This window comes from Simochromis diagramma, unplaced genomic scaffold (genome assembly GCF_900408965.1).
Source record: "Simochromis diagramma unplaced genomic scaffold, fSimDia1.1 OVJJ01000603.1, whole genome shotgun sequence".
NCBI classification, from domain to species: domain Eukaryota; kingdom Metazoa; phylum Chordata; class Actinopteri; order Cichliformes; family Cichlidae; genus Simochromis; species Simochromis diagramma.
This window is the reverse complement of record NW_024387414.1, coordinates 2,451,627-2,468,045: the sequence shown is the minus strand read 5'-3', so window position 1 is coordinate 2,468,045 and position 16,419 is coordinate 2,451,627. Positions and strand designations below refer to the sequence as shown.

The 16,419-nt window shown below is 47.2% G+C and overlaps 1 protein-coding gene across 3 annotated transcripts; it reads right to left on the bottom strand.

The window, feature by feature from the left end:
• Positions 1 to 34: 34 nt before the first annotated feature.
• Positions 35 to 16,281, bottom strand: wdr59 (WD repeat domain 59). Of its 3 annotated transcripts, none has more exons than XM_040011916.1 (27): positions 16,167 to 16,281; positions 15,321 to 15,370; positions 13,787 to 13,922; positions 13,573 to 13,658; positions 13,415 to 13,495; positions 13,137 to 13,174; positions 11,351 to 11,439; positions 11,142 to 11,258; positions 10,716 to 10,793; positions 9,947 to 10,103; positions 9,772 to 9,851; positions 9,563 to 9,692; positions 9,212 to 9,333; positions 8,932 to 9,096; positions 8,676 to 8,771; positions 7,978 to 8,082; positions 7,679 to 7,800; positions 6,971 to 7,124; positions 5,306 to 5,359; positions 3,528 to 3,661; positions 2,998 to 3,079; positions 2,594 to 2,706; positions 2,325 to 2,481; positions 1,942 to 2,023; positions 1,729 to 1,849; positions 1,506 to 1,648; positions 35 to 1,070 (listed from the first exon to the last, which is right to left on the bottom strand). In XM_040011916.1, the coding sequence occupies exons 1-27, from the start codon at positions 16,218 to 16,220 to the stop codon at positions 835 to 837; spliced, it is 2,982 nt and encodes a 993-aa protein (XP_039867850.1). In that variant the 5' UTR covers positions 16,221 to 16,281; the 3' UTR covers positions 35 to 834. The 3 variants fall into 3 exon arrangements, with proteins under 3 accessions (XP_039867850.1, XP_039867849.1, XP_039867851.1); XM_040011915.1 differs by having other exon boundaries at positions 7,679 to 7,804; positions 7,982 to 8,082; XM_040011917.1 differs by lacking the exon at positions 5,306 to 5,359 and having other exon boundaries at positions 7,679 to 7,804; positions 7,982 to 8,082; positions 16,167 to 16,280.
• Positions 16,282 to 16,419: the final 138 nt, after the last annotated feature.

Sequence of the window (16,419 nt, the reverse complement as noted above, 5' to 3'; positions counted from 1 at the left end):
GCACACAGCATATCAATAAAGAGAGGTCCAAGGAAGGAAGCGAATATGATTTATTGAAGTACAGAATTCATTTTGAGATATTTGTCTCTGATGGCATTGAATCCCGGCGGGATCGGGATTAGTGCAGGGACGCCGGTGGTGGAGATGAAGATGCTTGAATGGAGGCGGTTGGTTGCACAAAGGCATCTGATGTCATCGAGCTTCAGTTACACGCACGTGCACGCACACACACACTACAGGCTGTTATGTGAACAGTGACCTTTGTATTGCGACGTCTGTTTTAAACTGGACGCTGGAGAAAAGCACAACTGATTCAGATTTCATGCACAAACATACTTTATAACATTTGAAACTATTCAGTCTTTAAGTTTCTACAGAAATCCGTCAGAGTCCGCGACGGCGTCTGCAGTGAGGCAGAGAGCTGCTGCGAGTCTTCGCCGCATCATTCGCTTCTGAGCGCGACTCCTCCGCTGTGTTACAAAGCACCAAAGGTGAGGTCACATCAGTGACTTGATTTGCCACAAAAATGCGATTTTAGTCGAGTCGTGTGTTTCATAATCTGCGTTCGATGAGTCTGTTTTCTTTGCGCTTTTTTCCACGTACAAACTTTTCCAGCTTTGACAGACAGAAAAACATCCGTGTTTTTTCACTTGTGCTAATAAATCATCTTTGCCATCTCTCCTGGACTGGATTCGATGCTGAGATCTCGCTCTGGAGCGAAGTGTCGGACGGACTGATGTCGCCTCCAGCAGAGCAGCTGCTGATCTCCCATCATGTGATCACAGAGGAGGTTTTAAACATGGCGACCCCATCACGTGGAGCGTCCGCGCCGCGTCAGAAGGTGCTCTGTAGCAGACAGTGGCAGCCGCAGCCGGCCGGACACTCGTCCTGCCGCCGAAACCAGTCCATCATGTGACTGGTGTGTCCTCCGTGGCCGCAGCTCAGGCAGAAGTTGGAGGAGCCGCGGACGGCGACGTGACAGATGGCGCACTGGAAGGTGAGGCGCTTGCAGACAGCGCACTGCGTCCCACGAGCCTGACTGCGGCAGTGACAGCAGTACACGCCAAACTCTGCAGAGAGACGACAGAAAAAGAGCGTCAGCAACACCTGCGGACACAGAGCGTCTTCACCTGTGTGAGGTTTGTCTTCCTCAGAGCTTTAAATACTTAGCTGTGCCTCTATTCTTTGTTTACGCTCTTCACATTCTTCTAACATTACAGTTTTCCTTTATAGAAAGAAACCTGAACACGTTTCTGATTGGTCAGATGCTGCAAACCCCGCCTCTTTCGTGTGTGTAGCTAGATAAACCCTGGGTTTACTCTTCGTGTGACTCCTTAGCTTGAATGATGATGTTAGAGTAACTGAAGCTGGGTAACAGAGACATGCTGGATAGTGCACAAGTGAATCAGAGGTGCAGGTGAGGTCGCTGCAGTGTAAGTTAGTCTAGTCACGCGTGTTATTTCATTGTTCTAACACATCAGCGACTTCTTCCCCAGAAGACGCACCGATGCCTTTGTGAGGTTCGGGTGGGCAGGAGGCGAACTTGAGCACTTCGGCTCTCTTGTCTCGCAGACCCCAGCGGTACAAGATTTCACCGTAGCACTTCTTAAAGTCGTCAAACTGCAGTGTGTTGGCCGGGTCCAGAAGCCTGCACAGGGAGAGGAAGCGACATCAGACTGACAGCTGGGCAGATATGATTAGGCGCAGCTGGAGGCGGAGCTATGTCACCTCTTGTTCATCACGTGCTGCTCTCGCTCGCGTTCTCGCGGGTCTGTGTAGCCCTGGTTGACATAGCGGTAGTCGTCGGGAGAGGATTCGCCCCACGGGTTGGCGTGCTCAGAGTCTCGACCTGGAAGTTAAACAAAAACAGGCGACCGTGTTGGCGGAGATGAATCCAAACATTCCCAGAGGCGGCGTGTGTGAGGAGCTGAGGAGCCTCACCTGGGTTCCAGGTGGTCGTGGTGATGGAGTCAGAGGTGCTGGAGCAGGAGCCCGAGGTGACGGAGCTGGACGTGTAGCTGGGCTGAGATAGCCAAACACACACATTACATCACTTCCTGTAGCTGATTTTACTGTAATGACCTAAACAAACCCTGTGGAGTCAGCTGGTGTGGAAGTCAAAGAGCCGAGTGGGCGCTTAAAGTTTTTATTTAAAAAATAAACTCTCATCCAAAACTAAAGCTAAAATAAATTCTTCTGAACAGGATTTCCCAAACATCACGGTACCTTCGTCCATCTTTTAAACTCAGTTTAGCTCCCTCGTTTCTAAACAGCAGCTCAGCTGTTTCCATTTCTGTCAATAAGCAGCCTTTAATCTGACTCACATAACGAGCGTGGTGCGGGGGGAACACGGAGGCCCGTGACGTATGGTGCCCGAATAGTGCGTAAGAGTCTGGAGGCGGAGGCGGAGCCTGAGCTTTGAACACGCTGCACAGCATGGCCAGAGTCTGAACGTCACTTATCTGACTGTAGTGATCCAGGCTGAAACACAGAGAATCAACATGTGAATCAGCTGCTCCGTCACCCAAACCGAGAGCTCAACACGGCACAGGCGTGGCGATCAGGAGCCTCAGCTTTGCTCTCAGTAACTCACAGAGTCTCCAGCAGGTGGCGTCCGAATGGGTGTCTGGCCCAAGGAGTCTCCATGTCCGGGTCAGAGTCTGGGCTCAGGTCCTGATTGGTTGCTGCAGACGCCAGAGCCCAAACCTGCACAGAGAGGCGGGTTTAGAAGAGGCGGACAGCACCTCTGGTTCAGTACTTTCTGCTCTCTTTATGTGGGGAACACTTCAGCCACAAACTAAACTCAGTTTTAACTAAACTCAGTTTTAACTAAACTCAGTTTGCTTCCCTGTTCTGTAACTTTGTGATTTTGTTACCTCGTCTCTAAAACCTTCCTGGCTCCACGTTTTGTATAGTTTCTACTTGTGTAGCATCAACAAAAGCATTCAAAATCTGATTCAAATGCAAGTTAAAAATAAAAAGGATGCAAGCACCAACCTTCGCCACGTCTCTGCGTCCGACAGCGAGCGCCGCTGCTGCGTTCTTCTGACACGTTTCCTGGATGTCGTTCATGTTCAGGCTGAAGAGAGAAAATAAACCTGTAACGATCAGCGCGAAACACGAACGTGAAGAATTTATTTACATCACAACAGCCGTCATCTCGATGTTGTGAAGGCTTCTGGTGAGGGGGGGTAAATCCATCTTTTATATACAGTCTATGCTTTGGCTTTGACTGTCTGTGTGATAGTCGGGCGATCCAAACCTTCCTGCAAAGGCTCATTTCTCTTGTTCTCGATTGATTGTTGATTAGTTAATCTGACCTTTTCAATAAATAAAATAACAGAAATAAGTCAGAGACACAGTTTTCTTTCATATGCAACTGAAAGGCATCAAATGCTCCTGTTTCAGAGGAACCAGAGGATTATTTTGGCGTTTACGCTCAGTAAATCTGTTTAAATGAGTTTCTGTGAATCAGCTGTGATGTGACTCGAGTGGGTGAGTGTTTGTTTTACAGCCTCGTGTCTCACATGTAGTTCTCTCCCAGAGTTTTGTGGACGGGCAGCAGGCAGGAGATCTCCTGGATGATGACTTTTCCGGCCAGTTTGATCGGACGGTTGCCGTAGTCCGTCCCCTCTCGCTTCGTCTTAAAGCGGCGGGATTTCTGACAGACAGAGAGAGACAGACAGACAGATAGCGAGCCGAGAAGACACAACAGAGCACCACCTGATTAAAAGTGGGCCGGAGGACGGGGTTCTTCAAGAGCCTGTTCACACTGCGAGACGCTGACTGACCAAAGACTCCGAGCTTTGAGATAAAGTGATTGTTTGTTTTTAAAGGTACTTTTTGTAGCTTTGTCCAGGGAGCTCTCCTCCCAGACCTGGATGACGGCATCAATAAGCTCCTGTCTGTAGCTCTGTTAGGCAGTGTCAGATGCACCGATACACCAGATACATTCTTTTGGTGACCTCTAAAAAAAGTCAGAAAACCAGAATCGAACTCGGGCCGCTGCACTCATCTTTCAGCACCTGTGTCACCTGTGACCTACGCCAGCGCCCTTTTTCCTCTCTTAAACCAGGAAGTGAAACTCTTGACATTAAAAATCTCACCTGGAAGGTCAAAGACAGGCCGGATTAACCCAACAACATTCTTCATGGGTCATAAACTTCACCTCAGCAGTTTTCCGAGCCTTCCCGCAAAGATCCGCAGAGATGCAGGCGGCGTGTGTTTATGTGTTCACTCTGTTATTGATAAGAGGGCGATTAGTGCTGATTGATTGATCTCCATTTGATCGTCGTCCTCGGCAGCTCGCAGTGTGAACACGGTTAGCTTCCAGTTTAGTGACACACGATTATGCGGCCAAATTATTTTCAATAATAAGTTGCAGCTCTGCGCTGAGACTTACCTGGTCGTGTTAAATGTTAGTGAACATTCAAAGCTTGACACTTTGATGAGCAGACAGGAAGTCGGGCAGCAGGGTTATTGCAGCACCGTTACATGATTTAAGTTCAGTTATGTGCTCAGAATTATCGGTCATGCTAACGCTGCAAATTAACCTAAAATCACTGCGCTTTCATCCCACGCTACCTGAGGGAAGTTGCCTTTGCTGTGAACCTTTGGAGTTGCTGCTCGGTACAAGAAGCAAGAGGAAGTCTGTCTTTTATTTTGAAAAATAAAACAACTTAAATTCTTCGAGCACCAAAGCCCTGCAGCATCCAATCCAAGTGCAGCAAAGTAACCCGAGCTGCTCAAACGCCACCATCCTGATGTTAGCGTCTTTACATCAGCGTTGCCCAGAGAGCTTCTACCTCTGTGAGCCGCTGCTGAGGCCCGTGTCCAGAAACACGTCTGCGTCCACGCCACAGTTTCACGGATTCTTCCTTCACCCATGCTCCACCTCTGCACCGCCTTTATCAAACCCTCGCTGACAGGCGAACAGCACTCTGCTGTAAACTTACTAACTATGGCAGACATGTTTTTTTTAGCACTTTTAAAATGTACAAAACACTTTTTTCAAACCTTTGAGTTAAAACTTCTTCAGATTGTGACACTTTCAGTTTTTCACAGAGCGTAAATCAGCCCTGAGAGTTTCTCATGACACACTTAAATCCAGAACACATAATTTAATATTGTTATTAAATTAGCAGAATCAGGATGTGTTAGTCGAGGCGGCTGCAGCCAATCAGTGACATGCAAAAAAACCAAAGTTAAACCCGAACGCTGAGGAAAAGCCCAGAGCGAGGAGAGGAGAGGACGGAGGCGGAGATCAGAAAACGAGGGTGGGTGCTCGGATGGAGGAGCTCAGTACCGGCCAATCGTGGAGGGTTTGGACAGACCAGCGGCGGGAGGCAGAGAGTGGGAGCTTCGGATTGGAGGAGAGTAAGGAGGAGGAGTGGCCCACAGCGGCATGGGGGGAGGGGAGCGGGTGATTGGCCGCAGAGAAACAGGAACACAGGAATAAAAAAACAAAACAAACAGAAACTGATCAGAGAGGACGGGACAGGAAACAGCAGCAGCGTTCAGCTCGACAGAGGCGAGCGGCGAGGGTTCTACTTCCTGTCAGGGTCCAGACTCAGGAGTGTATCTTCACACCTCGCTTACACATGAGTTTGTTTGGCAGCACTTTATACCAGCCTGTGACTGAGGCAGAGATTGTTTTAAAAACGAATTCTTTTAGAAATGACAACATCAGCGTTCCCTTCCATATCGAAGCTTATCAGATGTCACGCCCTGATTCGTCACATGACCTTTTCCAAGAAGAAAACAAATACACAGGCTTTAACTGCCAGCGGTTAATTCAGCGCGGATACACAGCTGCGCTAAGCTAGCCAGAGCTTCCACCAGTTCACTGCAAGCCCCGCGGCCCCCCGCCAGGCCCAAGCGCCAAGGATGTGTATGTTTATTTTAGCTCACGTAGCTTTTCAGCCATTTTCACACAAAGAAACAATTAAAAACACCAGGCAGACCTTATGGCTGTTCAGCTGATAGCCACCAGCTTATTTTCCACTGTTCTGATTTTAATGGCCAACAGGGGGCGCTACTCTGGATGCAAAAAGACTTCGAAGCCATACAGACAACAGGAAACAGTCTTCGACTCCTCCGTGCTCTGATGATGATCTTATTGTCTGTAATACTGAGTAAAACATAAATTATTCATCAGGAGAGAGGATTACACAGCCGTCAGCCAATCAGTGTGCACGGTGCGATCAATCACGAGCTGTTACCCGATCAGTGTGCGGTGTTCTTGGGTTGTCACTCAGATCCACCCGTCTTTCGTCAAACGCTCAGCTCGAGCCATCCAGAACAGGCTTCACCAAACAACCGGTTTCCATCTTTTATACGATGAACAGTTTCACTTTTATAAGTGGTGCATATAAAAGGCTAAAGCAGCCACAGGTCTACGAGGTCCTCTGACACAAACGCTAGAAGCTGCTGCACAGTTAAACTCTGCAGGTCATGCTCCAACCGCCTACAAACAACAACGCCCAGTGTACGGGAACGGTCATGTGATATTTGTTTCCATGCATGTCGGCTCACTCTTTATTCTGGGCTCATCTAAAAGGGAACTCCTTTCTGGATTATCTGCAACCTTAAAAATAAATCGGTGTTTGATTTGTTGAGTGTAGCAGCCAGAACAAAAGCCCAGCTCAACCCAGAAGGCTCAACATTAGAGGACTGGTACGATATTTCTGTAATGCAAAGACTCCTCTATTTCACAACAAACAACACATGTTCTGTTTTCTGTAATCAGCCTGCAGACAGAGGAAAGCTGAGGTCACTGTAAACACATCAAAGCAGCGACAGCTGTGAAACTAACGGTGCTGAGACCGTTTTCAGAGTGGACGAATCTTAACACAGTTTTATGACTGAGATCCAGAGACTCCCGGGAAAACTAGAGGCTAAACTAAAGGGACCTGTGTGTGTGTGTGTGTGTGTGTGTGTGTGTGTGTGTGTGTGTGTGAGAGTGTCTCACCCGTTCTTTGTAGTAGAAGGAGGAGATGGAGACGGTGTCTTTATCCGAGCGAGTCGGGCTGCCGCTGTAAAGCCGCAGAGTGCTCTGAGACTCTGAACGCATCTTCATCGGAGTCAGGACCCCGCTGTGATAGGCCGACAGAGCCGACAGGGACCTGAACACACGCACACACGCACACACACACACGCACACACACGCACACGCACACACACACAGGTTCGTGTACTTTATCCGAGCTCCATCAAACAGAACCACAACAGTTTATAACCACAGCTCGCATCCACAGACATGTTTGGATGTTTCATTATCAGACGGATACAACGAAACAAAAAACATCCATTTAAAAGGAAAATGTTTGGATTATGTTAATTTAATGCACTTTTCTTTAATATGTCATAAATACCTGGATAAAAACCAAACTGAGCACATCCATGTCGGTTAAAAATCAAAAGTCACTGCTCAAAGCCTTCAGGATTAGAGCTGCAGGGACACTTTAAAGTTTGTCTCCATCATGAGAACAAAACATGAACACATCGCCATGAAAACAGGCGCTGACACGGGAGGAGATCCGACGCCACTTTGCACAAAGAATTTTCAAGATAAGTTGTAAACTTTGCGTCATCTGTTTCCTACAAATCTGATGCTTGTTTATAAAAATTAAAGAAACGTTGACATGATCGTTAAAAAAAAAGAGGTGTGGTATCTTACCTGGGAGTGGGCTCTGTGGGCGGGGCAGAGCGGTGCATGGTTATCGGTCGGGTGAAGTAAACGAGACAGCCAGTGCCACAAAAGCGAGCTCCGGATGTCCGAGGGAACGGGATGTTGGCGTCCTGGAAGGAAGCAGAAATCTCCTGTGACACTTTGAGAGCGTCAGGCAGAAACGTCCCCCTCAAGGATTTATCAGAAGAGTTCAAACCCTTCAGCTGTCACATGGAGCGGACAGAAGAAAACTGTCCTGCACAGAGTAGGTTACCTGGCGCAGGTGTTACCTGGCGCAGGTGTTACCTCTGGTAGGAGCCGTAGGTGTTGGTGACTCGAGGAAACGCCTGCAGGGACGGAGTGACGGGGTTGGACAGGACGAAGGGGCCGGAGGCCGGACTGTCCTCCTGCGTCTGAGACAGGAAACAGACAGAGCAGTGATTGGCTGAGATTTTGTTACAGTCACATAAACTTATGTAAAAAAAATAAACAAAAACAAAAATAATTTGTACATGAAATTCAACAGAATATCCCTTATCCTTCTCAGGGTCACGAGGGGGAGCTGGGATATATCCCAGCTACCGTAGGGCGAGAGGCGGGTACAGCCCGGACAGGTCGCCAGCCTGACGCAGGGCTAACACAGAGACAGACAACCATTCACATCACAGTCACACCTACAATCAAATCACCAATGAACCAACCCCACTAACTGCAAGTCTTTGGACTGTGGGAGGAAGCCGGCGTACCGGAGAGAACCCACGCACACACAGGGAGAGCATGCAACCTCCACACAGGAAGACCCCGGAGTCAAACTAAGGACCTTCTTGCTGTGAGGCAACAGTGCTAACCACCGCACCACCCTCACCAGAATACAGCAAACAAAGTTTCCCCACAAAACAGAGCCTACACCTGCGAGAGCGAGACGGGTGGTGGTGGAGCAGCGCCCCCAGGTGGTGGAGGACTTCAGGGCGCAGTTTTAGACACAGACACGTGACGTTATTCTCACCATATCAGACTCCAAGCAGGACACGAGCTGTCGGACGCACGGCTCCAGGCAGTTCTGGTTCCTCTTCACCTTCTGCAGAGACGTGTCTCTGAGGATCTGAGCACAGGGAGACGCCTCAAACACCGACCTCACTGAACTACAGCTTCAATCACAGTCAGTTTGATTTAAAAAATACAGAAGAAATCTGAGCGTGAGCTGCATGCAGCCTCCAGCATACACAGGTCTGGTTTACTGACAGCGTGATGCGTTCGGGTACCTTCTGGATCTTGGTCTTCATGGCAGAGGGGATGGTCGTGGGGGAGACAAACTGGAAGGTGGGCGCGGCGTTGTTTGGATACTGAGCCGGAAACTTTACCACCAGGTGAACCTGATGGCTCCCGAAATGAGCCGACACCACGCAGCTGTGGTTCAACGCGTCCATCTACACAAAACAAACATCACCAATCCGTCTGATTTCAATGATCGTCCATCAGTGAGCTCAGGACTGCTCGCCCTCCTTTGAAACGTTTCCTCACTATCATCAGGCACCAGCTCACCTCCACGTTGACATTTCTAATCTGCAGGTTGACCAGAGAGAACTCCTGCTGCAGAGTCTGAGCGAGACCCGAACCTGCCGCCGAGTCCTGAAGACCTCCAGCAGTCAGAGAGCCGTCCTGATCTGAGAGATGCGTACAGAAAGGTCAGAGGTCAGACTCAGACTGGACCTGGATCAATGTTACATCTGCCTACAGTCAGAGTTTTCTAATATCCTCTGCTGCAGCCTCGCGCGTTCCTGGAACACTTCTTTTTGCATGCTTTCATATAGTTTCACATTGAGACGGTAGTGACGTCTGTGTTAGCCGTCAGTTAGTGTGCAGTCAGTGAAACGTGTGAAGTCGTCGTCTCACCCTGCAGGCTCTCCGAGGCGGGGCCCCCGCTCTGCTGGCCCTCCGACTCCTGAGACAACAGAGGCTTCTCCGACTCCGCGGTGAGGGACATCGCGTCCATCAGGTCCTCCTGCACGTCACTGACACACAACTACACAACAAAAAAACAGCACAGATATCAGCCAATCAAGTCTCTGTGTGAGCTCGTCCCCGTGACGCCGCGTGCTGACCTTCTGCAGCTGAGGATCCACCCTCCATATCCTCAGAGTCTGATCTCTGGACCAGGTGACCAGCTGGTAGTCCTTGGAGCCTGCAGGGGAAACACCGACACGGCGTCACTGAAGAGGAGAGAAAACAGCCACAAACCTCCGCTCTGCTTTTCCACATCTCTGCGGCGAGTTTCACCTTCTTTCTGCGGCCGCCACTGGAACTCCAGCACCACGTCGTCGTGTCCCACGAAGGCGTGGACGGGGCTGTTGAGGTCGAGCGTACTCCACAGTAAAAGGCTGTTCTCCCTCCTCAGCTGAGGAACCATCACCGTGACCAGACCATTGGAGAACGGCTGACGAGGCAAAAAACACACTGAGCTGCTTTTTCCTCAGTTTTATAACCAAGCGCAAATCCAGCGAGTCTGCATGTGACTGAAGGATGCACAGCAAACTGCACAAATCCAGATTTGACCACGGTTATAACCCGCTCGGGGCAGTTACTGAGGCGCTGCGCTTGTTAGCAGGGTGCTAAAGGTTCGCTTGCATCTGAGTGATGTAAATTTCCTCAGCACGCGAAGGCGCCGTGCCCCCCAATTTGTTGTGATCTGATGCTAAGGCAGCAGAAACTGTGACCCCAGGCGAACCAGGAAATATAAGCTGTCTGTGTGCATTTCACCACGAGCAGCACCCTGCAGGCGGGTGGAGGCCATGATGGAGGCCATGATGGAGGCCATGATGGAGGCCATGAAGTCATCACAAAAGTGGACACAGATCAAAGGATCTGAGGGTTTTTCCCCTCACTTCTACACAGCCTGCAGTATTTTTGGAACCAGAGTGGCGCCCCCTGCTGACCATTAACATGAATGCAGGGTTGAGGCACTTCCATGTTTGCTTCACCTGTCAGACCCTGAAGCTTCATCCTTTTTATCCCACTACAGAAGCACAAACAGGAGGCCGACACTCACCGTGTACCTGGCCTTCCACACCGGCACCTGACACGACAAGATGTTCAGGTACTTCCTGGGCTGCCGGTAATCCCAAAACTGCACAAAACACGAAAAGTTTATATTTCAGATGTTTTGCTGCTCATGTGCATTTAAAGAATTATTTAAACATGTCTGCGGTGCTTTTGTGTCTCTTTTTGGTGATTTGGGTCTTTCTGTGGCGTTTTTTCATCCCTCTGTTTTGGTTTTGGGCGAATCAGCTGGTTGGTTTTGTTCAGTAACACTCCGAGAGCTTTGAGTGCTCAGGTAGAGTAGAGGTCACACTGACAGACGCAGCTCTGAATTCTGTTTTTCCAGCTGGGACGTGCGTGCGACAGGATGTGAATCTGCTGTTTCTCGAGTGTTTCGCGTGCTTATTTGTGGCCTCTGGGTTTTCTCTGCTCTCACCCTCACTGAGTTGTCCTGGCTGGACGTGGCGAAGATGAACTCGCTGTCCGGATGCCAGTCGAGGCCGTGGATCTTGGACAGGTGAGCGGCCACGTATTCTGCCGCCGTGTTCGGCTTCTGCTCAGAGGAAACACGCACCGTGAGACGACCGAGTGCGTTCACGTGCACACGTCAGCCTGAAGCCAGTGAGTCAGGACGGGAGCGCTCACCCTTTTGTCCCAGATCCGAACGTCACCGTCGTGACTGGACGCCAGCAGGTTCTGGTTCTTCTTGTTCCACTTCACCTGAGACGCCCCAGCTGGCAGGAGGGAGAACTAGTTTGTAATTAGAGAGTTAACCAAGCAAAGTTCATCCATCACTACAGCTGACTTTAACATTCAGTTGCTTTTTTTCCACATAATATTGCATTTAAGAGCAGTTATGGTGCATTCAAAGACACTCGGCCATCTGGACGTCTCAGGTTTGCTGTCGTTTATCCAAAAGACAAAAAAAGAAAGAGAGAAACAAAACAAAGCAAATGTAGTAAAAATGTGATTTCTGATTGGATTAAACTCAGTCTCCGCCTCTGCTCACAGCTGCATCAGCACATGACAATAACAACCAATGAAAGGCCGGAGATCAGTGGTAACGATTACTTTTTTCAAGTAACGAGTAAAGTAAGGGACCACTGTTACTTTCCTGTAAGCACGCTGCACTACTAAACCGTGATGTTGTTTGCGAGTGTCCCATGAAGATGACGTCCGAGCGTGCGACGTTCGTGGTAACAGACGTGTGCAGATCAACAACGGGTAATATGGAGTGCAGGGAGAGTACGACTGTGCAGCGTTTAAAGCGTGGAAGTAATCACATTACTTTGAGTTCGATTCCAGAAAAAGTGACAAAAACATTAGCGTCCGCTGTTCACTCTGCGTGGGAAGAAAACTTTTTACAGCGAAGAAAATCCCAAAACTTCTGAGCGAGCAGCGAGCTCGCTGCCACGGGAATGTGAAGTTCACAGAGAAACCTCCGGATCCTCCCACTGACACGACCGCTACGGCACACCTGCACCAGGGCAAACCTCCACCCGCCCCACTCCTGCTAAACAGGTGACAACAGATTTAAGATCGACAGTCCTGTCCTGTCCTGTAATGGATTAAAAGTCCTGAATGTTTGATTTTATTTCTTCCTGCTGAGTTTTACTTGCATCTATTTGAAGTGTAAACACAAAACATTATTTTATTTTCTGCGCTGGAATAAAGAGAAACAGTAGAATTGGGCTGAAAGGTCTGTCGCTTTATTACATATTCATGTGTGTCATGTTTTTAAAAAGTAACTGAGTAACTAATTACTTTTGAAAATAAGCAATCAGTAAAGTAATGAGATTACTTTTTTGGAGAAGTCATCAGTAATTAGTTACTAATTACTTTTTTCAAGTACCTTGACCAACACTGATCATTACAATGTAAAACCTCTAAAATACTTCAGACGTTGTTACTGTTTGAAATCATTTATGGTTTCATTTCATGTAAAACTGTTGGGTGTGACTTCCTCGACCCGCTGGTTCTAAATTTTAGCAGATATTAGGACCTGATATATACATTAAGAAGTAATTACCAGCTTGCACACATTTGCCTAAATCTAAATGGAGACTTTTCAAGGATCCCCTTAGAAGTTGACATGAAAGCTGAGGCGTTACGCTGATGCAAAACTGAAAGTGTTGGCGAGGCAGTGAGGACGGTAAAGAGAAAAACATATGAATGAATAAATGAGCAAACAAAAAGCTTGTTTGGTGTTTACATCGGTAAAGTGCGCGCTCTCTGCTCTGCCCTCTCGTTTAATCCTGAGCCCGACTCCATCAGGACATCAGGCTTTCGTGGACGCGTCCCCTTATAGCACACAAACCAGCCTAACTCTGACTGACTGTGAGGAGCTCAGTTAGACTCAAACTGAATGTGTCAGCTGTGTGATTCATGTGGACACTGACGGAGGAAACAGTCCGGCCCTTCAAATACTCACCGACCGCGGACAGCGCCAGCGTGGGTTTCCGAGTGTCTCTGTGGGGTCAAAGAATCAAAAATCACTCAGAAGCATTGTCGGGATTCTTCAGACGATCACCAGTTTCCTGTGACCTCTTAGTCCAACTGATGATGTCAGGCTAAGAGAAGCCAGATAACAGAGATATCCTGGGTTTGTTAAACCAGCTTCGTAGTCCAGGCCACGAATCAGGATAAAGATCATTTTATATATATAATAAATAATAAACATGATACTGGAAGGTCTTCCTTTGCTCTGACCTGGTGTCCCAGATGTAGATGTAGGTGTCCACGGAGCTGGTGACCAGGAACTCGGGTTCAAACCAGGACCAGTCCAGATCGCTGCGGACACGAACACATCAGTGAGGCCGGATCGCGTTTACCCGCTGATGGGTGCGTTTGATTTGATCTGCTGTTACCTGATGACCCGGGTGTGCCCCTGCAGGGAGGTGTGCGTTTCGCCGCAGCCGTCCCTCCACGAGTACAGATCCACCCGCTGGTTACTCTGAGGACAACACGCACACACGTTCAATACACACTGGGAAACACACAAAGCCTCCACCTTCTTTACCTACACGACATTATTTCTGTTGCGATGATTTTATGATGAATTATTCTGGAGGTCTCACTCACAGAGGCGGCGAAGACGTGGGCGTCGGATCTGTGCGGGTTCCACTGGACCGTCCCCACGTCCCACTTACTCTGTCGCCCGATTTTCCGCGACGGTTCAGACGGCAACTCCAGGTTCACCAGGTACAGGAAGCGACGCCTGCGGCACGATTACGACGACAGAAGGTAAAATCGTGTGAATTTAAAATCTTCAATCACAATAAAGATTTTTTTTTTAGTTTTTTAAAAATTACAAAAATATGCTGCAGGAGAAATGAAGCGCTGGAGAACAGGAACAACACAAAAAAGCCACTAACAACTCCAACATCATTGAGAAGTTTGCAGATGACACTACAGTGGTGAGACAGCCTGCAGGGAGGAGGCCAGCGCCCTGACCCACTGGTGTCGAGACAACCATCTCACCCTCAACGTCGCAAAGACAAAGGAGCTGATAGTGGAGGTGCAGAGAAGTGCACGCCCCCGTCACCATCAAGAGTGATGGGGGAGAGAGTGAGCAGCTTCCGGTTCCTTGGTGTACATCTGGCTGAGGATCTTACATGGTCAGGACACATAAACAAAACAGTGAAGAAGGCGCAGCAGCGCCTCTTCTTTCTCAGGAGACTGAAAAGATTCCGCATGAGCCCCGCATCCTCAGGACCTTCTATCACTGTGCCATTGAGAGCATCCTCACTGGATGCATCACCACCTGGTATGGCAACAGCACCGCCTACAACTGCAAAGCTCTCCAGAGAGTAGTGCGGTGCTCTGAACGGATAATTGGAGGAGAGCTTCCCTCCCTCCAAGACATCTACAGGAAGTGAGCCATAACAGCCATAAACTGTTCAGACTACTTCCATCAGGAAGGAGGTTCTGCAGCATCCGGTCCCGAACCAGCAGACTGAGAGACAGCTTCTTCCACCAGGCCATCAGACTGCTGAACACTACAAGAATTTCACTCGCATGTGCTGTGCCCGTGTACCTGCACATGTGATGTGACAATAAAAGTGATTTGATTTGAAGATAAGAAAAATATATTATTTATTATTATCTCAATATCTGTATCTCATTCGTATCTCTTAATCTTAGATCATTTAAAATTTTATTACAGCTGACTTTGTCTCAGTGTTAACTTCTTATTAATAATAATTTTTTAAATTAATATTTGACTTTTCTTAACCAAAGTTTGACTTTCTTGAAACTCTAAATAATGACATAAAACATTTCATAGCTGCAAATTTCAAATGTTTTCATGTCATAAATCATAATGAAGTTGATTTTTTATTTAAATATAGATCGTTTTCACTTTTTTATCTTTATTAACTTTTTAATAATTTAAGTAGCCTGTCATTTTGATACTAACTTATTATTAATGTATTATTACTACACTTATGTTCCTTCTCTCAAACATTTATTGTAGCTCAGCGGACAGAGCTGCTCTGAAACTGAATAATTAACTGACTAATGAATAATTACGAGCCTCTGATGTGACATTAAACACATTTCATTATTTGTTGTTTCAGAAAAAGGACTGTGGCGCGTTCAGGTGACCCAAACTTACCCGGACAGCACAGCGTGGGAGCCCAGGCAGTCCACGGACATGGCGGTGGCCTGAAAACACGAGACAAAAGCAGCAGTGACAGTTTTTTTATTTTAGCTAACGCCGTGTAATTTTCACTGTGCCTATTTTAGTGACAATCAAAATTCAAACAGAATTAAAATCGTTTCCTCTCATTCAGAGCAGATGTGCTTTTCCCTGAATTAAACGTGAGATTAAAGACGAAGTAACCTTTGCTGCTGACACAACGAAGCTTTGAAGCTTTCAGGTGATATTAAATTACCCGATATGATCATTTATTATCAACTTGTTTCTGTTTATTTTACTATTACATATACAGATCTTCAAAAATTATCAAAACTGTGATGAGTCTGCGCTTTTAAAAGTGACCAGAACAACTATTCAATCACCTGAATTACTGATTAACTTCCTGATTGGCTGATTAATCACTCAGGCTGTGAATAACTTAATTTTCATTCTAATTGATCCACGTTCATTAATCTGGAGTTACTCTTTGTTTGTTGGATTATATATATATATATATATATATATATATATATTTTTTTTTTTTTTTTTTTTTTTTTTTGCCGAGTAATTCATTATTACATTTATAATCCTCCACACATTCGGTGCCACATACACAACTCCATCGATTAATCGATTAAAAACATTCAACTGGATCGATCTGCAACAAACACTAAGAAGAAGTCCGGGTGATTCAACTTGGACTGAGCAGTTTTCTCTTTTACGAGACTTTAAACGCTCCCTGATCTGCGCGCGCAGGCGCTTCGTACAAACATGAAATTAAAAAATATAAAAATAAAAATAAATAAAAAAAGAAAAACTCACCTGGGCGTCTCTAAACTCCACCACAACATTCTCACTGCTCCAGCGGGCCGCCATCTTTCTCCCTCTCCTACCGTCAACAAACACCACGTGATGCTAAAGTGACGTGACGTTCAGGACAGTGGGAACAACACGCAATAACAGCCGCGATCTGTTCTATTTAATTACTGTATATAAAATATGAGTTACATTAATACATCTATTAAAATAATACACGAATTAAATAAGAAAACAAACGTTTCACTTTTTTAAAAAC